This window comes from Peromyscus leucopus, chromosome 8b, assembly GCF_004664715.2.
Source record: "Peromyscus leucopus breed LL Stock chromosome 8b, UCI_PerLeu_2.1, whole genome shotgun sequence".
Lineage (NCBI taxonomy): Eukaryota > Metazoa > Chordata > Mammalia > Rodentia > Cricetidae > Peromyscus > Peromyscus leucopus.
The window spans coordinates 52281749-52308677 of NC_051086.1; the positions used below are offsets into that span (position 1 = coordinate 52281749).

A 26929-nucleotide genomic window follows, 5' to 3' on the forward strand; every position below is an offset into this window, starting at 1 on the left:
GAATACTCCTTACTTCCTTCTCTTTCCGTGACTCTCAAACTGCAAATTCCCAAGGTCGATTGCTTCTCAGGTCGTAAAGGACAAAATCCTCCCACTGTTCTTCCGAGTGGCTACCACAAGCAACCATCTACTTGGCCTTAAATTCCTACCACGTTTGTGATCCATACTATTTGGGGCAGATTAAGAGTGCAAGAACGCAGACGCAGAGAGGGAAAAAATGTAGTCACAACATTGCAAATTAAATAGTCACTCGCACTCACAATAAAAGACCTCCGGGAGACTGTTGTCGTCAACACACCACTCTGCCAGAGGCTCAACTTGCGAATTGTCTGGCTGCCATTGGTCAGCCTATCTCGGATGGTATGTAAATAGTAGCGGCAGTAGGCCTAATCGAGCAGAAGGCAATAGGCACAAGAGAGGAGGAGTAGCGCAGCTCGGAGCAGAAAAGAGCAGCAGCCTTGCTCAGGACGGCTGTAGGCTTCACCTAGATCACTTGACCAGACAGGATTGTTTAATACTCGTGTATGACATTTTCTGTAATCGTAAGTCCCCGACAAGAGTGTCCGGCAGTCGGATGCTATGAGGATTTAGGTTATGAATATGTGCAGAGATTCTAGCTCACCAATGTTACTCTCGGATTCTTTTGGCTTACTAGCTCGAAGGCGACCGGTTAGAGCACATAGTGGAGAGACGCGCAGTAGTCTCTCTTTGACGTGGTAGTAAGAGGCAACCCTGGCAAGCTCTCATCTAGTTAGATGGAACTCTTGTGTCTTGAACTATTCGATATGGAGCTCTTGCTATGAGTATGTTCGCTCACTCCCTTCTTTCACCGGTGCTAGCATACCAGTATCACTAGCTTCTTCGCCATCTGGCTGTATCTAAGTAGGATACCTCGACGCGCGTTCCTGCGATTTCTTATTAAGAATCGCTATCCCTAGGGAGAAGCACGACACGACAGCAGAAGGAAACTGCTCTACGACGCAGCCTCAGCCGAGCTCTCCCGCTGTCATCTGGTGTGACTAGCAGGCTCAGCCTTCGCTAGGACAATGCGCCCACCCAAAGACAAGCAACAACATAGATCATCAGATCCAGGAATGAAGAAAAATAGGTCCTCTTCCCGTTCGGTTCAGCGAGAGGAGGATCACTTGTGACTCGCATGTAGAACTTATGCGGGTATGTAGCGCGCACAGTATCGTCTGGTGTGTTTCATACCGAATTTTCTCGTCCATTGTGAGAAGGGGAGTGAGGCCTATGTTCATCTCCGCGTCCATTCTCAGCATAAGTGAGCCGGTACATTTCACTCTCTGCGCTGTGGTCGCCTCTTCTCCGTCGTCCTCACCGGAAGCCGTAGTCCTGTAGGCGTGTTCAGTGGCAGGTACGATCCTATTGTCCTCTCTGCTCCACAGTTTCCGCTTCATTAGTGTGGCCTCTGGCCGAATTCTAACGCTTAGTACAGACGTGAGAAAGATGTTCCGTCAGCTTTGATGAAGCCACGAGAGGCCATGAGACCGATCGCTAGGAGTGCAACTGAGTCCCTTAGAAAGATATGCATCTCTCAGATACTTTCTCAATCACAGGATCCATCCCAACGAGGCCAAGAGAGGAGAGAAGAGGAATGCAAAGTGAGTGTCTATACAACAAATTCAGATTTGTATAGTCTTCTCAAGTGGGAAGATCGAGACTCGAAGTAGAGAAAAAAGAAATAAAAAATTGCACGGTGGCTGGAGTGAGATGGCAACTCGAGCCTTTAAATGTGCAAATGTGCTACGTACAGGAGTATACAGGCTCACGCTTCCAGTTACGAGAAAGTCCTCTTTCTCGAAGACTGAAATGTGGCTCATGGTGAGGGCATGTGAAGCTATGGTTGGGGGGCAGGGCACACTCAGGGAACGGAAAGCTGTTGAGGTTCAGGAATGAGAGGTGCGTCAGCTTGTGGGCGCCCACCTAGCCTCAGCACTCGCAGAGTTTCCCAAGAGGGCCGCGCACAATACGAGCACACAGACACGAAGACTCTCTGCGTGTCTTACAGAATAAACAAATATAGTATATATATCGCTAAAAATTTAACTAAGAAAGTCAGATAATCATACAACGCTCGATAGTAGAGCTAGTCCGCTGTGGGCACCCAGAAGGCGAGGCCATAGGGGAAATGCTGAGAGAAAGCAAGCAGGGGAAAGTTGGGCCAGGGATTATGACAAGTTCGTGCGAGTCCATGAGGATACAGTGAATCACCCGGAACCGCTGAGAAGTAAGAGAATGGTGGTCGAGGGACAAGGCGTTGGTACACATGCACTACTCACACCATTGGAGAACGTAGATCAAAAGAAAACCAGAAGTCGTAGATAATGCTGATAGCTCGGCTCCATGATGGAAGGGAATACGAGTGCATATGAGAGTGCACATCCCCGCACGATGATAGATCCAGTTGGTGACGCGTAGAGGTTCGACACACGATGGACTAGATAGAAAAGATCCAGAGACGCCATCGTGTGGTTTCTGGCTAAGGAACTAGATATATGCGCTTCAGCTACCGCTTAAGCGTGCGTATAGAGCACGTGATGACACAAGCGCTCGCCACTTAATGTGCTTTGGCACCCCTGAAGACCCCAAACTCTTGCTACAGTTTAGAACAAAGTAGAATCTCGTGCGGGTCTGATCTTACGCGTGTGAAGAGGAGCGTGAGGATGGCTCCGTGGATGGGAACAACTTGCTGCCCAGCGTTGAAGGAACCCGGCTTCTGACCCTCAGCACCCAGGGTAGAGATAGACGACTCCATGGATTGTTCTCCACGCGACCAGCTGTCTCGTCGTGAAGATAACGTCTGCCGACTTTATCTGGTGCGCAGAGACGGGAGTGACGTGCACGCCGCCGATAGACTCGAGGTGTGCTTGGCTGCGAAGACTCTTTAGCTAGCACACACACGGCAGCTCTACTCTAAGCTTCACCCAGGACACGGTAAGTGAGAGCGCTTCTGCTAAGCGAACACACACAAGGAGCGCAGAGTTAAGAAGGGAACAGGCCCGTGGAGAGGCGCACAGAAATGAAAGGAAGAAGGCAAGGGGCAACACATTGATGCGGTGCATTCTCCTGGAACTATACTCCGAACGGCCAGTTGAGAAAAGGGTGCATCACGAGTTACGTGGCAACAGTAAGCAGCCGCACACGCATGCATCAGGACACCACACGCGAGCAGAGACAAAAAGGACCACTTACGACCCTAGAGCAACACACACACACACACGAATGAGACCTCACCAGATATACACAGCACCCAAGCACGAGCACACAGCGAGGAGCAACGACGACCACTCGACACCTACTATCAGAAGTACAACTAGATACACACGAGCACACGGCAATGACGCACAGGGAGAGGACATTCACCGCAGTGCAACATACACACAGCACAGCACTATACACACGACGTAGGCGAGACAAGATGTGCGAGGTGCGGATAACGAGACCACTCATAGTTATCGCCATCACCGCTTCGTGTTCACACTGAATGCAACATACAGGACTGAATTCTAAACTACCGACTCCATAGGTTGTCTTGGTCCTCTCTCCTCCTTTCGCCTTGCGGCGCTCACCCTCCCCTGCCTCTCGTGCTGCATACTCCTCCTCCTTCCTTGGGCACTCCCACATGTTGAACCCCACTTCTTCTTCATGACGTGTTCGAGGCGTTAGCAGATACGTACTATGAGAAAAGAATGATTCAGCTTTTAGTAAGCAGAGAGAGGGGAGACTAGAGAAAAGTGTGAGGAGACGAACAGCCTCGACAAAGAGACTGGCAGTCCCAGAAGTGCACAGTACATTCTCCATAGGACACTGTCCTAGGTACCTCTACATCAAGAGTCTACGAAGAGCTGATCTCTCTCGTGACAAAAGTTTGAATCCAAACAATCTAACTGGAACTCTATGTATTGGCGTTAAAATAAGTTAAAGGGTAGGGGGGGGGTAATCAAAACAAACTTTCCCGCCACGACTTGAACCATTCTAAACAAGCACTTCCCAGATAGCTTTGGTAGCCCTACGACCGTAACTCAAACTACCGGCAACACACATCAAGCCGAGATGGTACATTCCACATCCTGGCGTTATGTCTTTCTCTGGCGTCGCGACAGACCCAGTAAGAGCCTCTACCACATAAACGCCCTCAAATATGAGAGTGCGACGATGGAGTATGACCACCCCCTGTGAAGAGCAGGCACCAGTGAGGGTATTTCACGCACACTCTGGACTTTTGTTTGCGTGTGCCACTGCTCAGCGATCTGTTTGCCTTAGCGTGAGGAACTGTGACCTGCGCAGTGTCTGCAACGTCTCTTCATGGCTTGATAAAAAAGTCAATCAGTACAGGCATCCTCGTGTGGACCAAACATGACCAGAAGAAAACACCCTCTCCTCTGATTACCACACTTTCAGATTGTGGCAAAAGCTTCCTCTTCGGGTGATGGTTGTAGGCTCTATTCTACATAACAAGACGTGGACGTCTATGGGTGGCTCAGTAGAGAAAATCCATATTTCGCCGCGAGCCCTGGCTGGCACACCCTCACAGTAATCCTGTGATCCTTCTCGTAGCAGTCAACCTCCTTCGCTGCGCGGGGCCCCGTGCCATCTTCGCCAGCGTGACAGTCTCAAGGTTACATGATAACATTATCGCAGGTCAATGGAATAGAGATGGTATCAGAGAGAAGATACACGACTACACGCGGTGTTCAGGATGCAAATAGCAAAGCGCTCAGAGTGAGTAATAAATCGAAGTAAGCAGACTCGGATGAAAATCTGAAGGTGAGAGAGAGGAGAGTGCGAAATGTCCTCAAAGTGAAAAGGCTTGAACGCCCTTTGATTGGGCAAGCCAAGGGCGGCACAGAGACACGGTGTAACCTACGAGCTAATTACTGAGGCGGATTGACACGCACGGCTCACTCTCTCTATCTCTAGTACTCTATCATATTTCTTTCGCTAGACGAAGCCGGGCACGCGGTACGGCTGACGCTCTCAGTACACACTGTTCGTTAAGTCCAGTACGGACTCGTCTCCTCAGACTTGGCATTGAGGCAGGTCCCCCCGACCAGACCCTTAATCCAGCACACGTATGACATCGCTCGAGTCTGCTCCACAGGATCTAGCAAAACTCACTACAAGACAGACTATCCAGTGACTTCAGGGAACACACAACTCGATACACTCAGGCCCAGACATCTGAGAAATTAATGAGCATACTCTTCCCAGTTATCCGGCCCCTTCAAAATATTTCAAGAGAAGACTAAGGATGAGGGAGAGTTCACATCAAGGAAGTCATGAAGCAGGCTATGACTGTATTAGGCCTCACCTTGACCTTTAACTCCTCTCCATATCCCCTGCATCCTGGCGGTAGGGAGTGGTGGGGGTTACACGGCCCACTCTCGTCCCTCCACGAACTTCCCCCTAACCGGAGGACTCTCCAGAGGGGTACATGCGAGCGCCTCGACGACTTTCTCCCAGCAGGTCAGCTCTCGCGCTTTGGCAGACAGGGAAAGATGCCACCCAAGTGAGCGGGCCCAAGTTGGACTCCACGCCGGATGTGCCTCGGCGGGCTCTCTCTTCACTGCTCTAGGCAACACCCACAGCCAGGCCCCACGCTTTGAGTTTTTTGCAGTCTCGCGGGCCTTGCCTCTCTCTCCTACCCTCGGAAGGCTCTCTGTGACTCCTCACCTTGTAGGGTAGATTAGGTCACGTCGGGGTCTCTTATTGCATGAGGTAATGCTGTGGTTCCTCTCGGACACTGATCAGCGTGGAAGACGGTATAGAGGAGGCAGGGTATCAGCAGCAAGAAATCCAAAGATCGGCATCTATATGTACAAGCGATCTGTGAGAGAACAGGCTGTTTCCACGGTATGATCTGCCTAGCGACATAAGCCGTTCGCGCCATGGGCTACGGTTTTACTCCTTCCCTGTCGAATTGCGGGACGGGAGCACGAGTGTTCGTGTATTACGACGCGGCAAAGCAGAATTTCTAGACGCTTCGCAGTCGTGGTGCGTGTCGTGGGCAGTCGACGACCTTCTGGCAGGGTTCGTTTAAGCAACTATTCCCCGCGGTTCGGGTAAAGCAGGAAAACGGTTACGTTGGAGAAAGAGGTAACCGTTCCTGGCCTACCTTTGCCTTCTTTCGTTTTAGTGACCTCATATACTAGAGTAAGAAAGCCCAGTGGAGCTGGAGAGTTTTACGGGAAGCATTGGGGTTGAAGATAGGAATGTGGCATTGGAAAGTGTCGACAATTGGGGGGAGGGGCTCACCAGGACGTGCCAGCTCACACCTTCCATCGGGGTGTGTACTGGCGAAGTAGAGTGCAGACTGACGAGGCCACAAAAGCGCTGAATGCGATTCTCATGTCTAACAGCCGCCGCCCCGGCTAGCCTGACGCGGACGGCGGCCGCGGCCACTAAGACATCTCTTGCCTCCCTATGCAAATGTTGACCCTGGGTTGAAGGGCGTTATTGGGGACAGTTACTGAAATATCTCGTCTCATCATCTTTTCACGGACACCCTCCACTCTGAGATGAATGGTGATACATCATCCTCTCTGACCATCTAGGGATTATATGTACGAGGGGTTCATATGACTTAGCCAGTTTCACACTCTTATGGGGTGGGGCTTTTTTTTTTGCTCCCTCATGCACACAGGTCAGTAATATAGAGGCGCTAGTCAGAGTTCACTGGATCCAGAACCTTTCACACGTGTAAATCTATCTTCGCGATGGAACATACTGCCATTATATCTCTGCGCAAACAATTGCACATCCATTTCCCACACTCTTAAAGTTTCAATGGTTCACATGAAACTTAATAACAATTTTGTCAGAAAAAACAAATTATCTACTGGCTGGTGCAGTAATTCGTGGAACTGAAGGGAAACGCGGTGGGTCCCTTGCTTTTGCTTGAGGAGAACTCCGAAAAACCCAAGGCACACACAACTTCCTCGCAAAAAACAAAGGCCGGGTCATTGTTGCTCTGCGCCAAAGGCGCCTCCACTCTTGCCGTTGCAGGATACAGAGAGCACTCTCTCCTTCCAAGTCCCAAATCTTCTTGACTTCCTCTTGCTCCGTTTCTCAGCTGTCCAGGGCCTGGTTTTGACAGAGAGTGGACCATGATATAGCGCCTCCTTGTTTTCAACATATCTTGCAGAAACCTCAGTTAGGTAAACTAAATATCCTCCACTCTAGTATGAGTGTACCTAGCTAGACAGCCTAAGTCCATTTAGAGGATACGACAGAAGTAGAGACATAAACAAGGAGAATTGCTCAATGGATCAATTTGCCTGAGCTAGAGATGGATAGGCTAACTGCAACCCCAGGACTAAGACCGTCACTCCCAACGGTAGGACCTTTGTGTGCTACATACTTGCTTACTAAGACAAATAAATGAACTAAAGAGAGCGATACTCTTCGGATGTGTGAAAGTCAATTAGCATTGCTCACACAATGTTACACTATGGTAGCGTAACGCGCTATTTCCACTTAGCTTTGCTTTTTAAGAATGATGCCAGTACTGCACAATAAACTTACATGGATTGGTGTAACTTGAGGAAGGTTTATACATTAGCCTCTTGTCTCCTGGTACATACTATATGAGGCCATAGGTAATCCCCGTTCCTAAATGGAAGGCAAAAGTCAAGGGATCTCGAAAACTCCAAGGTGCATCTTTCACACAGACTGCACAGGCTCATGCCTCTTCCTTAACAAACAGATGGTTACCTGCAAGATTCCAGAGAACCAGAGAGAGTATTCATTGTATGATTTGTGCCGTATATCCTTACCATAAGTTGTGCGTCGTTATAGATGTACGGTGCCTGTGTGGGTGTGTGCGTGCTGTGCTCTCTGTGTTGTTCACGACCCGCGACCCACCACTGTCGCTCATTAGTGTCAGTGAAGTAATTGTTATAGATTAGGGTTACATAAAATTATCATCGACGATGAAAGACAGCAAAGAACTAATAGAACACTCGAAGGGATGCTCCTACCTGTTCGACTTTTCGGACTCCCCTCGGGCTATAATTTTCTCTCATTCTGAGAATGGCAGTGGAGACCCCAACAGAGCGTCACCGACAAGCTGAATGACGAGGAGGCATGGAAAGATAAAACTTTGAGAAACCGTGGTAACTGGGGCCGTATGGGCATTATCGGCAGGAGGTGAAAAACTGAAGACCAGAGTAGCCCTTTTTCTTCCCCTATGAAACCATGTCACGCACACGCCACAGCATCATACGCTCGCTCTCCTCACAGCCCTATAATTTGCGAGGCAATAGAGTTCCTCAACAAAGAGTGACTTGTGCCCTTAAAATTGGTCCAGCCTGTAACAGGAACAGCATTGAGAGTCGCCTCTGTTGGCCAAACACAGCACCACATATATATATGATACCACCTCTCATATAGCCACCAATCCCAGATTGCGTGAATGTTCCGGCTCTCAGAGAATAGAGTTCCAGCTTCAGTAACCTCTGCGACTGCACCATAGGCGCTAAACCCAGACAACTGAACCTTTGGTCCTATGGCATTCACCACACTCCACCATTGTTGGAGGGCGGCGGTGCTTTTTAAGCCGTGCATGTCAGTAGAAACTCTAGGATATCTTGTCAACTAGTGCTCTCCAATTTCGTCTACCATCAGATAGCGACTCAACAGACATCGCGTCACTCCCAGTGTGAGGATGGCTATGTGACTCGGACACAGCATGCCTAGATTGAGAATGGAAAGCGCTCCCGGTGATTGTGTGTGTGGTGTGTGTGTGTGTGTGTGTGCTGTGTGTTTCTTCTTTGACAGGGCAGAGAGCAGACGGCGCCTTCATTCAACGAGAGAGTTCCACCGGAAAGGAGAATGCTGTTCTGTGAGTTTAAAAGCACTGGAATGCTGGTCACGAATCGAGGCGCTCGAGCTAGAAAATGTACTTGAAACGAGGAGACGGAGCTAACATCGCTTTTGAGGAGCCAAGAAGAATGTCATCACGCTCATCAGGGTCCCATTCAGAAAGTGCGGAGAGGAAGGAAAATAGGGCAACTATGTGCGGGACATCAGGATTTTCTTATTCCAGTCTTCCTCACACGATACTACGTGTCTGACCTTATAAGACATTGTCCGATTCTGAGTTATACTATAGATTTACAGTCGGACCATGCAGTGGACCCTTCTGGAACTTGAATACAACCAGATTTCTTTAGGGTAAAAAGATGGAGTCTTAGCTGGGATTGACAGATCCCAAAGCAAGAGTAGATTGAAATTATGTGCAAAATTTTGTGTGCACATGCCATGAATTTCCCTGGGAAGCGTTTTCATATATTTTTAACAGATTCCAGAGAGGCCCAGCCCACACCCCAATATTAACTATTTGTCTGAAAGGATTCCCAGTGCCCCTGTACCTCATGAACTGACTGAAGGCTTTATAGTTGGTAAGGGTGTGGTAGTCCTCCTCGGAGAACACATGCTCCACATCCTCCAAGCCCCAGGTCAGAAGCAGGGCAGCCGAGGACTTCTGTTCCACCTGCTGAGTGGGGGACAGCGTGGTAAGGTGGGGCTCCCCGACTCCTCTGCCAGGCACCCTTCAACGTCTCACGTAGTCTCCACCAGTTTCCTGCTCCCCTCTGCAGTCCAGTTCCCATGCGTTACAGACCCCAGCTCTGGCAGCATCCCCCCCATCCCCATGCTGACCTGACGCCCCGATTCCTCGTCCTTACTTCCTAACTCTACTCACCTTTTGCCCCCCATCTCCTTCTCCCCTTTTCCTCCTCTTCGTCTTTTTCTCTTTCTTTTCTCGGTGCTTCCTTCTTCGCTTCCGACCTGGTCCGGTTCCATACTCGCTGCCGCCGCTCTCTGACTTCTCCCGGTACTCATCCCGCTCTGAGCCAAATTCCTCTTCGCTGTCCTGAGGAAGAGAAATAAAAATAACACTTATTCATTCTCACCATGTGCCAAGAACTGTTCTTAGCACGAAACATATTTTCTCTCTTCCCATCTTTACAACTATCCTATGGAACAGTAGTTGATCTATATTTATTCACTTTTTTACAGAGGAAATTGAGGCACAGGGAGCTAACTACCCAGCCAGGAAGACAGAGGACTTCTAGGCTCTGAATTCACGCAATCTTCTTCCAAGACTGTGGTTTTCTCTTCCCCTCTGTATTGGGAATTAAACCCGGGGCTCAAACCTGTGGGGCAGGCTCTCCCCCAGTGAGCTACAGCCTCAGCCAGCCAGTGTGCTCCCAACCTCTTCTCTCAGACTGTAGGGCAAGTTACAGTGAGTGACAGCCGGAGAAAGTGGGTGAGGGTTCCGGGTCCAAGAGATGCAGGTGAGATACAGGACTGGAGCCTCGTGACATCAGGGACACCTCGACTCAGGCAACCAGGGCCAGAGCAGATGGACAGTCTCTGGGAGGAGGGCCCTGGAGCCTTGCTCAGGCATCAGGGACCCTGGGTACTCACGAGCTTCTTGCGTTTCCGGGGCTTGCCTGGCTTGTTTTCCTTCTGCTTTTTGGGTCCTCGCTTTCTCTTCTTCACACCCAGTGCTGAAGGCAGCGGCCGGATATCATCTTTATCTTTGGAGAGAAGAGAACCAGAAAACCTAAGCTTGGAGCACCCCACTCCCTGAGGTTCTTCACGGTCCCCTTTCTTCCCAGCTCAGTCGCACTCTCTAGGAACGCGAGCATCCATTCCTCTAAATTTCCCGACCCGTCACCGGATGCAAACAGACGGCTTGTAGTACTCTGGGATCCTCTGATTCTGAATGGGAGGTCAAGGGTCAGAGAGGAAGAGCGGCCAAGCCCCTCCTTTTCCCCCTCCTACTACCAAGGGACCAGACTCTAGGCCACCGGCTCAGACTGTGGCAGGTCCTTTCAGTCCTCGCCAGGGCTCCTCCTGCTTTCCCCTCACTCTGCCAGCTGGCAGCTTGCCCAGGAACCGGGGAAGCCATGCCCAGCTGCTGGCCTGGCCTGACCCCAGCACTTGGAGTAGGGAGACACAAGCTGGCAGCTCCCTAGGCCAGATGCTGAGAAGGGAGAGCCAAAGGTGGACACCCGGGTTCTCACACTGACACCCTGGGGCTCTGACATCCTTTTTGCCAAGAGGGAGGCCTCTATGTACATTTTCTTGGATAATCACCCCAATACAGCACTGGGGCAGAAGAAATTCTCAGCTGGTCATGCTACCCTCTTGCCCACAGGACCAGTGTCTGTCTATCCGCCTCTTCACATCCTAACTCAGCAAAAGGAAGTCTGAACAATTCCCTACTTCTCCCAGAGCACTGGGTCTGCCTCCAGATCTTTCCCCAGGGGCTGTACCCTTGAGCTCACGGCCTTACCTTTCACCTCTGTATTTTTCCCAGACATGCTGACTCATACACACACACACACACACACACACACACACACACACACACCACGCATATATGCATTACAGGGACACAAATAAGGATATAATCACAGAACAGACATAGGTGACATGCGCAATCTCTAATTCACACACACACACACACCACACACACACACACACACACACACACACACACACACACACACACGCCTGTACCTGCTTCAGCACAGCTATGTCCCTGGCTCTCTCCCCGGAAGGCTCTGTCAGAGGGCTCAGGACAGGTTCTTCCCTGATATGACACCACCCCATTCTCTCTGACCCCTGCCAGTCTGCTGAAGTTGGGGACCAGAGTTGTTTCTTGCAGAGTAAGCCCTTATCTCTCTCTCTCTCTCTCTCTCTCTCTCTCTCTCTCACACACACACACACACACACACACACACGAATGCCACACAGAAATGGGGCCCTGGTTCACCTTCCCCCACCCCCACCAATCACTAGACTAACCAGCCAGACCTGTCTTGTCCAAGCAGAGGCAGCTGCCGCCAGAGGGGAAAGCCAGGACTTGGCCCAGCCTCTTGCTCTAGGACACACAATCCTCCTTCCCTCAAGAGCCAAGGGAAAATTAGCCACAATTAACACCCCAGGCCTGGGTTTCCGATCTGATGCTACCTTTCCTTCCGCCTCCACAATCTCAAGTCCCTGTGAGCAAAAACACTCTAAGATGGGGTGTGGGCATGCAAAGAGGCTGCCTGCCCAGAGGCAGTGTGTGAAAAATGATCCAGGGCTGTAATAGGAAGTCAGACGTCATGCCCAGCAGCTGGCTCCCCTTAACTCTAGGGACTTGGGTTAACGCGAACATGGAAACGAAGACCGCGGGGCAAGTGGCAAGGGCAGGCCAGGCTACGCCAACTGGCTAAGGATCAGGGGAAGTGGCCCGCGGGGGTCACCCTGGGTGTGTGGGGCGAGGAAGCCTGTGAACTCCACTTCCCACCCAGCCCGGCAGGAGGTTCTCGGTTTTAGGCCGACTTCGGTGGCCAGCAGAGGGGAAGAATGGCGAGGAGCGGCAAGGGAGGGTAATAAAGCAAATCTAAGCCCCAACCTCTGTCTCAGCAGCCTCTCAATGCTGGCTGCGAGCCCAGACTCTCCCACATCCCGGCTCAGACCTCGGGAAGGTGGGGAGGGCGAGGGCGGAGTCTGGCAGGAGGGCCTGTGGGCGGGGCCTGGGCGCGGGCGCGCCTTCCTCCCGCCCCTCTCTCCTAATCTCGCCATCAATCTCTCACACTTATATTTATTTTTTTCTCAAATTCCCCTCCCTCCCCCAACAACGAACCTCCATAATAGGCCTGCCGCACATGCGTACTGAATGCAGGAGGTGGGTTTGTATTTTCAGACCTTTTGCAAAGAAACTACCAGAATTTTCCGCACCACCCACAATCATTTCCCCACCCCCATCCCCACCCCCCAAGGAATCACATCTATATATTATGTTATATTATTTCTCTAGACTTGCCAGAAGGGGGAGGGAGAAGAAATGAGGTTTTTCTTCAGCTTCCTGCTCCCTTCCCCCACCAACGCGAATGCTATTATTTTAAACGTTTAACAATGTAAGGAGACTGGAGCGAGGGGGGAAGGGATAAAAATTGGTCTTGGGTAAGAATGTAAAACAAAATGGTGAGATTCAAAGCAGTCGCACTGAAAAACAATGGGAGAGGCTCTCACGCGTACAAATTCATATTCCAGAAAGAGACGAGGGCGGGCAGCCCGCACGGAGCTCCTTAGAGGAGACTCATTTTCCCCACACTTAGGTAGACGGATAATGAGTACGCTAAAAATATTTTTTCCAAAGTTTTACCTCCAAGTCATCTGAGGGGGTGTATCTGGGTCACTTACTTGACTTGGAGGGCTGGAATGGGGTGGGGGGGGGGGGTGAGACTGCCCAGCGAGACCGAGGAGGTGAGATTTGATTTCAAATATAAAAATTTAAAAAGCATTGGACGCCTCTCAAGGATTCAAGGAAGCAGAGACGGGGAGGGAGGGCGCCACACAAAGACCCATGTCGACCTCAGGCTGGTTCCTTCTCCTCCCCTGCAGGCACCCAGGTCCCGGGGTCAACACCCGAGCCCGAGGTGGGGACAGAGGTGGGGACAGAGCTGGCGGCCCCCGGCTCACCTGCCCAGCCTCCTTTCCCCAGCCAGCCGCAGGCTGCAGCCCTCCCTCCCCACCCCCCGGGATCTTTGATCACCCCCAGCCCAGCCCAGCGAACCCCGCGGGCTCGGCGGACTAACTTTCTAAACTTTTCCCCCTTTTCGGGTAAGCCTAGCAGGGGGAATGGGCAGCAGAGCACTGAACACTTCACCCACCCACCCCTCCCAAGGCCGTCTCGACAAGTGCGACATGGAGTCCCCCTGGCCAGTGGGATAGTTTTACAGGCAACGTTGTGAAGTTTTGGTGCCTGTGTGCTGCTGAGACCTGGGGGTGTGGACGGCCCCCCAGTCGGGGGTGCGGACGGACACCTATCCGAAAGAGGACGGACACCGCTCCCCTGGGGGTGGGGGGTGGAGGGGGGTGACTGCTGGGTGGCCGGCTCAGGGTCTGTCCCCGGCACAGCTGGACCAGCTGCTCAGGAGTGCCCAGATGACCTGTCATCCCGGGAGAAGGGTGCAGAGCGACGGTCCAGCCCAGAGCAGCGGGGTGGGCCGCTCACGCCCCCCGGCGTGGTCAGGGTGTGTGGGTGGTGTCATGCGGAGAGTGACAGTGAGTGGCAGCCACGTGAGGGAGTCCCAGCTGGGCAGTTCGGCCACCCCAGACGGACGGGGTCACGGGGGCGGGGGTGGGGGGTGGGGGGGGGGTGGAGGCCCTGCACTTGACACAAAAGAGCCCCGGGGCAGAGAGGACGAGGGTGGGGCCGGGGGCACCCGGCTCCCCAGACACTCTCCCGTCTCGTGTGTGTCCCCCCTAATCTGCAGTGACCCCCGATCTCGCCGGCCAGCTGGGGAGGGGAGGGGGAGGAGGACGGAGCGGGGGGGGGATGGGGAGTGGAGGGCAGGTCCCGGGCAGCCCGAACTCCAGGAAGTGGTCTGTCTGCGCGGAGCGTGGTCCCCCGCCGGCCCCGAGCCCTCCGGCCGCGCTGCCCACACGCACACGCCCCCCTCCCCGCGTGCCACCGCGCGCCCCGGAGTTGGCGGGCACCGAAGTCCCCCCTGGCAGGTGGAGGGGCCGCGTGGGGGTGGGAGGGGGTGTGGGGGGGTCCACCGAGTCCCGACCGCGCTGGAGGGCGTCGACACGGAACTCCCGCCACCCATCCACCCACCCACGCCGCCGCCGCGCGGACCCCACCGGGGACCGGGCCCCCGGGGCGCTCACGCGGCCGCCCCTCCCCCACGCGCCCCTCCCCCCCCCACGCCGCCGTCCGGTCGCCGGGGGCTCGGTGGGTCCCTCGCTCGGCCTGGGGGGGTGGTGGATGCGTGGGTGGGGGTGGGCAGAGGGGGGGGACACACGACGACGACCCTGGCTTCGCCGCGGCCGTTTCCTGCCTACCCCCTCCCCGCCGAGGGTGAAAAAAAAAAAAAAAAAAAAAAGATCTCCTCCCCCGAAAGCCGCGACCAAGTGGCCCGGTCCGCGCGCGCAGCTCGCGCCCAGCGCTCTCCAGCCCGGGCGGCGGCGGCGGCGGCGGCGACCGCGGTGGCGGCGGGGGAGGGTGCGGCGGGGAGGGGAGGAGGCCTGGCCCCAAGGCCGCCAACGCCGCCGCCAACGCCAACGCCGCCGCCCGGACCCGTCGGGACCGGCCGGGCGCCCGCCGGGGACTCGGCTCGGCTCGGCCTCCCCGGAGGCTCCGGGCCCCGCGGCTTGGCTCGGCTCGGGCCCGGGGACGCAGTCGGGGCGGACGCTTACCTGGCGGCGGGGGCGGCGGCGGCGGCGGCGGCAGCGGCGGCGGCGGCGGCGGCGGGAAGAGGTGGCAGCTGGGGGGGCTGTGGCGGTCGCGGCCCCGGTCGTGGCCCGGCCCGCGCCCGAGGACTCCCTCTTCGTCGTCCTCCTCCTCGTCCTCGTCGGCCGCCTCCACCTCCTCCTCCTCCTCGTCGCCCTCTTCTTCCTCCTCTTCTTCCTCCTCCGACACCACCATCTCCTCCTCCTCCTCCTCCTCGTCCCTCAGAGGGGAAGCCATCCTGTGGCTCTGGCCCCCCCACCACCCCCCCACCCACCGCCCGCCCGCCTCCCCCACCGCTACCACCACCACCTCCTCCTCCTCCTCCTCCTCCTCCTCCTCCTCGGCGGCGGCGTCCTCCTCCTCCTCCTCCTCCTCACCGCCTCCCCCAGCCCCCCAAGCCCCCGGGCCACCCCCCTCCAGAACACCCACCCCCGGGGCCGGCGTCTGAGGAGGGGGCCGCACCACCCCCAAAAATGTTCTTGGAAAAAATTTAAGGACTTTTTCCCCCTTCTCTCTTTCCTCCCAAGAGAACAAGAAAGGGAGATCGTTTTTTAAAAAAAAATTATATATATATGTATATAAAAGTTTTCGACTTCTCTCTACCCCCCTCGGTTGCTTTAAATATATTTAAATTCTGAGGGGGGCGCTCAGAAATATTTCTCAGAGCTCAGGCACTAAGATGGCCGCCTTGAAATTATTTTTAAAACAACCCCCCCTCCAGCACCGCCACCCCCTCTATAAAGAAAGAGAGAGGGGGGTAAAATCCCCTTTTAAAACAAAATGGCTGGCTTAATATTTCATTTTTCATACACCCCCCCCTTCTCCCTGCTACATCCCATCTCCAAGCTTCTACTCAGAAACCCACTAATTTCTCCCTTTTTTCATAACTGATTAGTGCACAGATTAATACATTTTCCTTGTGTATTGAGAGAGAGAGAGAGAGAGTGTGTGTGTGTGTGTGTGTGTGTGTGTGTTGGGGGGCAAGAAGGATTTCTGCATAAAACAAAAATGGCTGCTGTGACTTAACTCCCCCCCTTATAAAAATATTTGGGGGGGCATTAATCAGTACTCATGCTCAGTCTGACATCAGCATAAATTGTTAAAGGTTAACTAGTTAGATACTAGTCCAACTAGATTGAATTTTTCTTTTCTTTACTAGTCTTGTTCCTCCCCCACCTCCCTTCTCTAAAGAAAAGCTTTTTTTTTTTTTTTTTTCTGAATACTTCAGAAGGGAGTGGTTTGATGTGAAGGTTTTTTTTTTCCCTTCAGGCATTGAAAAGGAAAAAGATGAAATATATGTTTATATATAACTCTCTGCATACCTCATTGAAGTCAAAATGCATTTAATTGTGTACGTGTCGTTTAAATGAGAAGCAGTACTGGGTTTTTTTTTTCTTCTTTCTTAAAAAAAGTGACAGAGATCCTAGTGACTTTTGGGGAGAGACATGAATAGATACGATGATTGAGTTTTTTCAAAGGAGTCCATGTTTGATTCTCTCTTCGCCCAGCCTTTTCGGGGTCTTGTAATTGTTGTCAATTTTATCTCTGCTCTTCCCCCCTCCCCCTCCCCCTCCAGTTGCCTGCTTGTAAAATCGACTGACTTGGGAAATTAATTTGGGGGTAAATAGGACAGATTTTTGGAATAACGAGTCAAGTCTGGAGATTGTGAAATCCTTTTTTCTCCTGTTTCAGTGTCCATCATCTCTTCCTCCATGATCTTCCTATAAAGTAGAAGAAACCGAGGCACTGGGGGAAAGTAGCGGACGGAAAAGCAGAGAGGTAGGCGTGCTCTCGGGCCTTCTCGCCGAGCTGGCTGACCCGGGACTTCCAACCGGCTCCCAGTGTTTATCTTCAGGTGGGACCAGGGGTCAGGTGGCCAGCGGACAAGGAGTCCAGAAGTAAGTTTGGCCTATAGAGATTTGACAGAGCCGAGAATGGAACTTGCCAAGAAGCAGGGCAGGTAGCCCGGGGCCTTCTCTCTCTTCCCTCTGCCCGCTTTCCTCCCGTTCGTTCTCTGGACCTGGCCTCTGGAGGAAACATCTCCTGGGTCATTTCTCTACTGCCCCTCAGCTTTGCAGTGTGCACAAGGACCCCAAGAAGAAGGTAGGCGACAACCCAGAAAGTATCCGTGACAAAGAAATCGTCCACAAATGTTTGTTTGCAATGCTAAAGTGTTGATTGATGGTCTACTCCCTGCCCCACCCCCGACACACACACACACACACACACACACACACACACACACACACACACTAGCACTTTATTGAACATTGGTTTCTGTCTTTTTTCTTTTTTTTTTTTTTTTAAGTGGAATTCTCTTGCTATGGGCCCATATTGTCCCGACCCATCCTCTCTCAATCTCGTTACTAGTCTGGGTGGGTATCCCTTCTTTCTGTTTGTGGGCTCCTCTCTAAGTGTGCTCTATTCGTCACTGAGACTCTCTCGTACCTTTGACTCGAAGGGTGTCATCCTTTCTAAGTGACCCCCCATCTCTGGCTCCTGTTTACCTCTCTCTTCCAGCCTGTGAACGCATGTGGGTCCTCCTGTATGCCTGACAAGTACGTGTGTGTGCCTCATCCAGAGACTGAGAAGGTGTCTACACAGCACGTGGCAGCAGTCTCCTGTGCTAAGCCCTCTGCCTGCCTGACATATGTGTCCTGTGCAGCAGGTGTGGGTGTCTGAAGGGGCCAATGGGCCTCCCCGTGCAGGCCTGCGGCCTCGGCTCTCCACCGCTGGCCCAGCTCCTGTCCTGGGTTACCACCCCGTCTCCTCTGCCTGTGGCCTCACTCCTGCTCTTCTTGCTTCCTAGTGACCTCTGGAGCTGTCTTCTCACCTCGCCTCTGCCTGCCTCTCTACCTGCACACTTCTGCTCTGGTGTTGCCTGCCTGCCTGTCTGTTCCTCCCTCACTGGCTGGCAGCTTCTTTCTCTCCCTGGTTGTCTGTCTGCGTCTCTGGCTGGTTGCCCACCACTCTCTCTCTCTAGCCATCTGTCTGCCCGCCTGCCTGTCTCTGTCACTTTTAAAGCCCGAATCTCTTGGTTTGTCTACCTTCCAGGACTGGCCACGGTTTCCCATAATGGTCGCCTCTCATCTTGACCTTCTTGTCTCTGCGCCCGCTAAGTTCATCACTTTTCTCCCCCTCTTGAGCTCTGTCCTCTCGCCTGTCTGTCACGCTGTCTGCTGCTCTCCCACTGTTTAATGTTTGTGCCTTTTTTTTCTACTTATCAGCTTTTTCTCCCTTGGCTTCCGAGGGTGGTGTCAACAACCTACCAATGGGGTCAGTTTCTCTCCCCAGGCCTTTCGGTCCTCTCTGGCCTTAAAGTCTCATCAGCATTCACAGCGGATCCCTTCCCGCCTTCTTTCACGGCTCCTTTTTAATTATCTCTTTCTACCTTGCTGCCTTCCCAGGCAGTCTGCCTCCTCAGTCTTTTTGTTGGTTTCCCAGTCTCTGTGTTCCTGGCTTTTTGCTGTCTGCTTAGCAGGTTCTGGCTGTCCACATCTCGGCTTGCTTTTCTTTCTTCTTGTTTGTTTTAGGTATTTATCTCCAGTCAGCTCTCAAATAGACATAAACATGGTCTGAAATTCTAAAAGTATGAAACCTATAAAAAGTCGATCTCGGGGCTAGAGAGACAGCTTAGTAATTAAAGAGCATTGGCTGCTCCTCCAGAGGACCCAGGTTTGGTTCCCAGTACTGTCACGATGGCTGACAAACATCTGTAACTCCACTTTCAGGAAATACAACGCCCTCTTCTGGTGTCTATGGGTACTGCACACATGATATACATACACTGAGATAAGATACATAAAAAATAAAAATTAGGGGCTGGAGAGAGCCGGCTCAGCTGTCAAAAGCTCTTCTTGTTCTTGCAGAGGACTTGGGTTTGGTTCCCAGCACCCACATGGTAGCTCACAACCACCCTTCTGTAACTCCAGTTCCAGGGAATTCGACACCCACTTCTGACCACCAAGAGCACTGGGCACACATGTGATACACATACACACATGTAATACACATATACACATGCAGCAAAATCACTTGTATACATCAAATAAAGAGATGATTTTTAAAAATAAAACTTTTAATGAAGAAAAAAAAGTAAGTCTCCCATATATCCTTCTCTTCCAGGCTCAGAATTCCTCTTCCAAGAGTCAGTCACTGTCACCCTTTCCAGATGCCACTCCAGGGAAGTCCACACATGTGAACCCCGTCCGTCACTCTCCTGCACACAGATACTCCCGTCACCCTTGCTGTGTTTCTCCCCGCCTCTCTCCCAGGTTCGCTGGGTACTCTTGTCTCTCGTCAGCTCGTCAGGACTGCCTGACTTTGCTGGGCTCGCCACCTCTTCCCTCCTGGCTTTCCGGTCCTACTTTTTTGTCAAAGGTTTATTTATTTATTATTTTGTATACAGTGTTCTGCCTGCCCGTACATCTGCATGCCAGAAGAGGGTACCAGGTCCCAATATAAATGATTGTGAGCCACCATGGGGGTGCTGGGAATTGAACTCAGGACCCCTGGAAGAGCAGCCAACACTCTTAACTGCTGAGCCATCTCTCCAGCCCCCTCTGCTTCTACTTTGTAGGTGTGACAGAGACAGGTGTCATCTTCTTAATTGACTGGTTGCTCTCTACTTGCCTTTCCCACCACAGCAGCGCTTAGGAAGGGCTCCCTCTCACTGATCTGTTCTGTTCCGCCTGATGAGTTGTCTGGATGGCAGCACACCCTTGTCTCTTCACTACAGTGTGTGTTTTGAAAAGACATGCCCACACACACTGGAAGTGCCGAACTGCCGCACCAGTGCAGGTGGACTTCCTAAGTACAGTCGGGCTGAACTGTGCTCATGTGCACATAAAGTAGGCAGACGCCTGCTTGCTCTTCTTGTCTAGGCTTACATGCACACTCTTCTTTTCGAGGGAGACACAATCTAACTGTGTAGCCCAGGCTGGCTTTGACTTGAAGATCTTCCTGGGCCTCCCAAGCGCACGTCTGTAGGCATGCCCCGCCATGCCTAGGCCTATGTGGATTCTTCTAGAGGCCTCTGACTCTGGACCCTTTGGGGTTGTTGACTTAGGTCTGTCCCATTTGCCTTCTTCCTTATCTACAAAATGTGTTCTTTATTAAAACTTCCCCCCCCAACCCTACCTCAGACCCTTTCTTCCAGCTCCTGTCCATGCTCTTAGAGTCAAAGACTCAGCGGGTAACCAGATCTCTTTGAGAAGATGATAAGATTTCTCCATGTACACTGTTGTTTCGTTTTGCTTCTTAAATGGCCTGTGTTCTTGGATTTAAAACTCTTTCAGCCTCTCTCGCTTCTTGGTTCTGTCTTTCATCTGTCTGTCTTCCTCTCTGTTTTAGCCTTTCCTGACTGACTGCCTCCCTGCCCTTCTAGCTGCCCGGCCTGTATGCCATCCTGCCCGTCCGTCTGTTGGGTTCTCCGTTTGCCTGCAGCCATGCATGTTACAGCACCTGGTAAAGTGTGAGGCACGTGTTTACAGAGGCAGTCCTCTGTCTTCCTTTTTACCCCTCTCTTCCTTTTTACCCTCTGTCTTCCTTTTTACCCTCTGTCTTCCTTTTTACCCCTCTCTTCCATCACCTTCTGCTTCGTTCTCTCTTGGGCTTTGCTTGACTGCGTTTATCTTAGAAGCACTGCCTACTTCTCAGAGTCATTTTTCTTTTTCCTTGCCAGCCTGTTTTCCTGCCATCCTCTATCTGCTCAGTTCTTGTCTCTCCGTCCGTCCGTCCATCCGTCCGTGTGTACGGGTTCCTCTGGATGTCTTCTCTCTGTTCGTTCTCTCAGTCCTTGGGCCTTTCATCTGCCTGTGTGCTCACTGTCTCCAGACGCCTGTCCCCGCCATCAAGTTCAGTGTGGCCACCAGTGCTCTGTTCCTGCATTTCCAGAAATCAGAAAGGTTGGAATCCCGTGACTAATCGGTGGAGACTGTTTGTTTATTTAGAAGAGTGCCCAGGTGAGAACAAGGACTATATGGACATGCAGTTACCAATGCAAACTAGAAGCTGATGGAACTTCCCAGTGTAAGATAAAGAACACGGAAAAGCATTGAGGAGACCCCCACGTAAGGAGTGAGATTATCTAAAGCAAAATCAAGAAATGTATTTAAAGCAATAGTTACAAAGCCCTCAGATTATAGAAAGTTATAAACTATTTGGCTAGAAAAAGACAGACTCTCTTTCAAGGGCAGCAAAGATCTGCTCTATGCAGACAAGCCAACGAGTTTCATCATAGACCTTCATGTGCTGGGCCGGGGAGATAGTTCAGGGGGAAAGTGCATGTCACACAAGCCTGAGGACAGAGTGCCTTCTCCAGCACCCACTTCAAAGCCAGTGTGTGTGTGTGTGAGAGAGAGAGAGAGCGCACTTGTGTGTGTGAGAGAGTGCACACACGTGTGTGTGAGAGAGTGTGCACTCGTGAGTGTGTGTGTGAGAGAGTGCGTGCACGTGAGTGTGTGTGTGTGTGTGTGTGTGTGTGTGTGTGTGTGTGTGTGTGTACAAAATATGTATGTGTTCACAGTGTTAGGGAGACCTTCAGGCATGTGACCCCAAGTGAAAAGCCTGATCTAGGAACCCAATGAGAATGAGTGAGAGCACAGACAAGCCTGTAGACATTTGGCAATCTACAGTTTTCAGTCCAAGGAGAGAATAAAGAGATCCCCAATTATCTTTTGAAATAAATGTTAGAGATAAAAGTGAAAGAGAGGCCGGGCGGTGGTGGCACACTCCTTTAATCCCAGCACTCAGGAGGCAGAGGCAGGCAGATTTCTGTGAGTTCGAGGCCAGCATGGGCTACAGAGTGAGTTCTGGGAAAGGTGCAAAGCTACACAGAGAAACCTTGTCTCGGAAAAAAAAAAAAAAAGTGAAAGAGAGGTAGATGCTCAGGATATCCTAGACCTAACCATGGAATTTTAGTGATGAGAGGTCATCCAAGTCATTGGTCCCTAAATTGTACTGTCCTAGAAAAGTCTAGCCTTACTCTGAGATTTTATATATATATATATAATCATATAATGTGTGTGTAACACACACATTACACACACACATATACATATATCAGGCTGGCTTCACAAAGATCTTCCTGCCTGAGTCCTGAGGGCCGGGATTAATGGTGTGTGTCACCACACCCGGCCTAATTTAGTCATTCATCTGTAATATGAATCACAGAAAAATCACACAAATTTTCACAAACGCAAACAAAAGTTGAACGTCATTGTGTGTCTGTCGTAGCTGGTGAGAATGTTGCATAGGAACTAAGTTCTTCCTGTTCCTTTACTCTTCTAAGTCATGTATTTGATCCGTGCATGTATACACGAGGCCATGAGCTCCATCTCCAGAACTCACCTAAAAAGCCAGCATTGGTGTGCAGACCTGGGGTCCCACTCTGGAGAACCCTGGAGCTGGCAGCTAGCTAGCTTAGTCTAATTAGCACGTCCCAGGTCCTAGTGAGAAACCCTACCTCAAAACACAAGGTAGACAGAAAACCTCAACCTCTGGCTTCCACGTGCACCAGAACACATGCGCGTGTATAATTTCACACAACACACACATGCAATAGTCATAACAACTCTTTATTTAAACCAGTAAATAATAATATTAAAATGAACATTTACCCATCATTCAACATATTAAATATAATATCACTGGTATCGTTAAAACCTCATGTAGGGGCTGGAGAAATAGCTTGGCAGTGAAGACCACTTACTGCTCGCGTAAAGGACATGGATTCATTTTCCAGGACGTATGTGGCAGCTCATAGCTATCTAGTTCAGTTCTAGCAATCCAATGCCCTCTGACCTCCCTGGTCTCCTGCATAGAACTGCTCATACATGCATGCAGACACACAAACATACACATAAATAAAAAATAAATAAGAAGTAAAATAGGAAAACCTCATGTGGTACTAATGTTTCTACACATTCCCATCCTTTACCACCACCCAAATTTTGGGCTTAAAATTTGCTTGTTTTGCCGGGTGGTGGTACATGCCTTTAATCCTAGCACTCAGGAGGCAGAAGCAGGCGGATCTCTGTGAGTTCAAGGCCAGCCTGGTCTACAGAGTAAGATCCAGGACAGGCTCCAAAACTACACAGAGAAACCCTGTCTTGAAACCCCTCCCCCAAAAAAATTTGCTTGTTTTTGGGCTAGAGGAGATGGTTCAGTGGTTAAGAGCACTGGCTGTGCTTCCAGAGGCCCTGGGTTTGATTCCCAGTACCACATGGTAGCTCACAACCATCTGTAACTCCAGTTTGAGGGGACCCAGCACCCTCTTCTGGTCTCTGTGAATACCAGGCATACATGTGGTACACAGACATACATCCAGGCAAAACACCGTACACATAAAATAATTTTATAAAATAATTTTTTTAATTAAAAACAATTTTTCTTTTCCTTCACATCTGTAACTTTAAAAAAACATTTATTTATTTGTTTGGTGTGCATGTGTGTGTGCGTGTGCATATGTGCGTGTGCATATGTGTGTGTGTGTGTGCGTGCGCACGCGTGTGTGCGTGCACATGTGCCTGCACACCTCAAGCTCTAGCACACATGTGGAAGCCAGAAGACCTCTTCAGAACTCACTTCTTTCCTTCCACCATGAGTGGTCCTGAGATTGAACTTGGTTCATTAGGCTTGGTAATAAACCCCTCTACCCACTGAACCATCCCATAGTCCATTGTAACTTCTTAATTTTTAAAACTTTCTAATCTATAGAAAAACCTGAAAGAGGCCAGTATTCCGGTTCTCCTCACATAGACTCACCTGATAGTTAAAATTCTGTACATTGGCAATGAGTGTGCTGGCTGGTTTTATGCCAGCTTGACACAGGATGGAGCCATTTGGGAAAAGCAAATCTCAGCTAAGAAAATGTCCCTAGCAGACTGGCCTGTGGGCAAGGCTGTGGTGCATTTTCTCAATTAATGATTGATGTGTGGGCCCAGCTCACAGTGGGCGGGGCCACCCCGGGCTGGTAGTCCTGGAAACCTGAGGAAGCAGGCTGAATGAGGAAGGTAAGCCAGTAAGAGCCATGGCTTTGTGCCAGCTCCTGCCTCAAAGAAAGTCCCTGCCCTGCTCGAGTTCCTGTCCTGATGGACTGTGATGTGGAACTGTAAGCTGAAATAAATTTCCCTTGTTAGTTCACAAGGTTTTTTTGTTTTTACATTTCTGAAATTCACTTGAGTTTATTGAACAAGGGCAGTTCAATAAGTTTCAGTTGAAGAACTTTGTTTCTTTGAAGGCCAGCATTTTATTGATTAACATGGGCAAACTTTTCATGGGTAGTTCATAAAGACATCTGAACATTGTTGATCACAAAAATACCTAACCTGTGGAGCAGACCTTTCTTTAATTTTAGCCACTGGGCAACTCAGGGCTTAAAAATATTTTTTTATACATTTCTTGAGAATTTTATATACATAGTCAATGTAATTTGATCATATATATTCATGCCCCAGTTCCTCCACTTACCTCTTTCCAGATCCACCCCCTTACTCCATTGCCACTTCCCAATTTCGTGTTCTTTTTATTTTGTTTTTTTTTTTGTTTTTCAAGACAAGATTTCTCTGTGTAGCTTTGGTGCCTTTCCTGGAACTCACTCTGTAGCCCAGGCTGGCCTCGAACTCACAGAGATCTGCCTGGCTCTGCCTCCCGAGTGCTGGGATTAAATTTTTTTATAACCAACTGGTTCAATTTGTGCTGCCTATATACTCATGGGTATGAAGCCATTCACTGGAATGTGGTCAGCCCATCAGGGACAACACCCTTAAAGAAAACTGACTCTGTCTTGAAGAAGTTATCAGCTATCAGTAGCTCTTCAGCTAGGGGTGGAGAGGTTCGTGAGCCTCCACGCTGAAATGTTGATTGGCTGCATCTTGTACAGCCATCTTGTACAGTAGTACGTAATGGAGTACTACTCAGCAGAGAAAAACTTGTGAAGGTAACCTGCGGTGAGTTCATGAGTGTAGTGGTCTTATCATATCCAGAAAAGACTGTTTCACTCTGGTCTGCAGAGCGAGATCCAGGACAGCCAGGGCTACACAGAAAAACCCTGTCTTGAGAAAACAAAAGAAAAACAAAAAAGAAAAGAAAGAAAGAAAACCAAAAAAATGATGCAGCCAAAACACTCATACATATAAAACAAAATAAATCCTTAAGATCTTGTCTGGAAAAAAAAAAGAAAGATTTAATTTTGCAACCAATAATAGATAATTTACTCCAGCCTGCTTAGACAGAAATTGTATTTCATTGTGCCTGTGATCACATTGTGGCTGAAGGTCCTCGGCTAGCCACATCTCAAGACACCAGTACATAAGGTCAGAGCTCCGACAAGACTCATTTTCCTTCCCCCACTGCAAGGCAACTTCTTTCTTTCTTTCTTTTTTCCTTTTATTTTATTTTACAATACCATTCAGTTCTACATATCAGCCACGGGTTCCCCTATTCTCCCCCCTCCCACCCCCTCCCCTTACCCCCAGCCCACCCCCATTCCCACCTCCTCCAGGGCAAATCCTCCCCCGAGGACTACAACCAACCTGGTAGACTCAGTCCAGGCAGGTCCAGTCCCCTCCTCCCAGACTGAGCCAAGTGTCCCTGCATAAGTTCCAGGTTTCAAACAGCCAACTCATGCAATGAGCACAGGACTTGGTCCCACTGCCTAGTTGCCTCCCAAACTGATCAAGCCAATCAACTGTCTCACGTATTCAGAGGGCCTGATCCAGCTGGGAGTCCCTCAGCCTTTGGTTCATAGTTCATATGTTTCCATTCGTTTGGCTATTTTTTTTTTACAATAATTGAGTAAAACCGAAATTTATTATAAGCCACAGTCGTCCTAGGGACCTCCATGCTATATATATAGCCTCCATGGTTCTATGGGTTGTGGTCTGAGTGTTCTTTATTTTATATCTAGAATCCACTTATGAGTGAGTACATACCATGACTGTTTGGGTTACCTCACTCAGGATGATTTTTTTCTAGTTCTATCCATTTGCCTGCAAATTTCATGCTTTCATTGTTTTTCTCTGCTGAGTAGTACTCCATTGTGTATATGTACCACATTTTTTTCATCCATTCTTCCATTGACGGGCATCTAGGTTGTTTCCAGGTTCTGGCTATTACAAATAGTGCTGCTATGAACATAGCTGAGCATGTATCTTTATGGTATGAATCAGCATTCCTTGGGTATATGCCCAAGAGTGGGATGGCTGGGTCTTGAGGTAGTTCGATTCCTAATTTTCTGAGAAACCACCATACTGATTTCCACAGTGGTTGTACAAGCTTACATTCCCACCAACAGTGGAGGAGTGTTCCCTTTGCTCCACATCCTCTCCAACATTGGTTGTCATTGGTGTTTTTGATCGTAGCCATTCTGACAAGTGTAAGGTGGTATCTCAGAGTCCTTTTGATTTGCATTTCTCTGATGATTAAGGATGTTGAGCATTTCTTTAAATGTCTTTCAGCCATTTGTGATTCTTGTTTTGTGAATTCTCTGTTTCGCTCTTTAGCCCATTTTTTAATTGGACTGTTCAGTATTTTGATGTCTAGTTTCTTGAGTTCTTTATATACTGTGGAGATCAATCCTCCGTCAGATGTGGGGTTGGTGAAGATCTTTTCCCATTCTGTTGACTGTCTTTTTGTCTTATTGACTGTATCTTTTGCCCTGCAAAA

The 26929-nt window shown here is 50.4% G+C and overlaps 1 protein-coding gene across 1 annotated transcript in view; it reads right to left on the bottom strand.

Annotated features, from left to right (window-relative positions):
- Window positions 1-15523, bottom strand: part of Chd3 (chromodomain helicase DNA binding protein 3) — a 30743-nt gene extending 15220 nt beyond the window's left edge. The window contains exons 1-15 of the mRNA XM_028869325.2: window positions 15229-15523; window positions 10453-10565; window positions 9725-9895; window positions 9282-9514; window positions 6277-6442; window positions 5927-6065; window positions 5695-5764; window positions 5433-5500; window positions 5333-5367; window positions 4699-4782; window positions 4082-4194; window positions 3537-3697; window positions 2663-2909; window positions 1302-1440; window positions 261-386 (exon numbers count right to left, since the gene is read on the bottom strand). Of these exons, the coding sequence (XP_028725158.1) occupies window positions 261-386; window positions 1302-1440; window positions 2663-2909; window positions 3537-3697; window positions 4082-4194; window positions 4699-4782; window positions 5333-5367; window positions 5433-5500; window positions 5695-5764; window positions 5927-6065; window positions 6277-6442; window positions 9282-9514; window positions 9725-9895; window positions 10453-10565; window positions 15229-15499 (2136 nt within the window). The 5' untranslated portion in view covers window positions 15500-15523. The remainder of the gene's footprint in view (window positions 1-260; window positions 387-1301; window positions 1441-2662; window positions 2910-3536; window positions 3698-4081; window positions 4195-4698; window positions 4783-5332; window positions 5368-5432; window positions 5501-5694; window positions 5765-5926; window positions 6066-6276; window positions 6443-9281; window positions 9515-9724; window positions 9896-10452; window positions 10566-15228) is intronic.
- Window positions 15524-26929: the final 11406 nt, after the last annotated feature.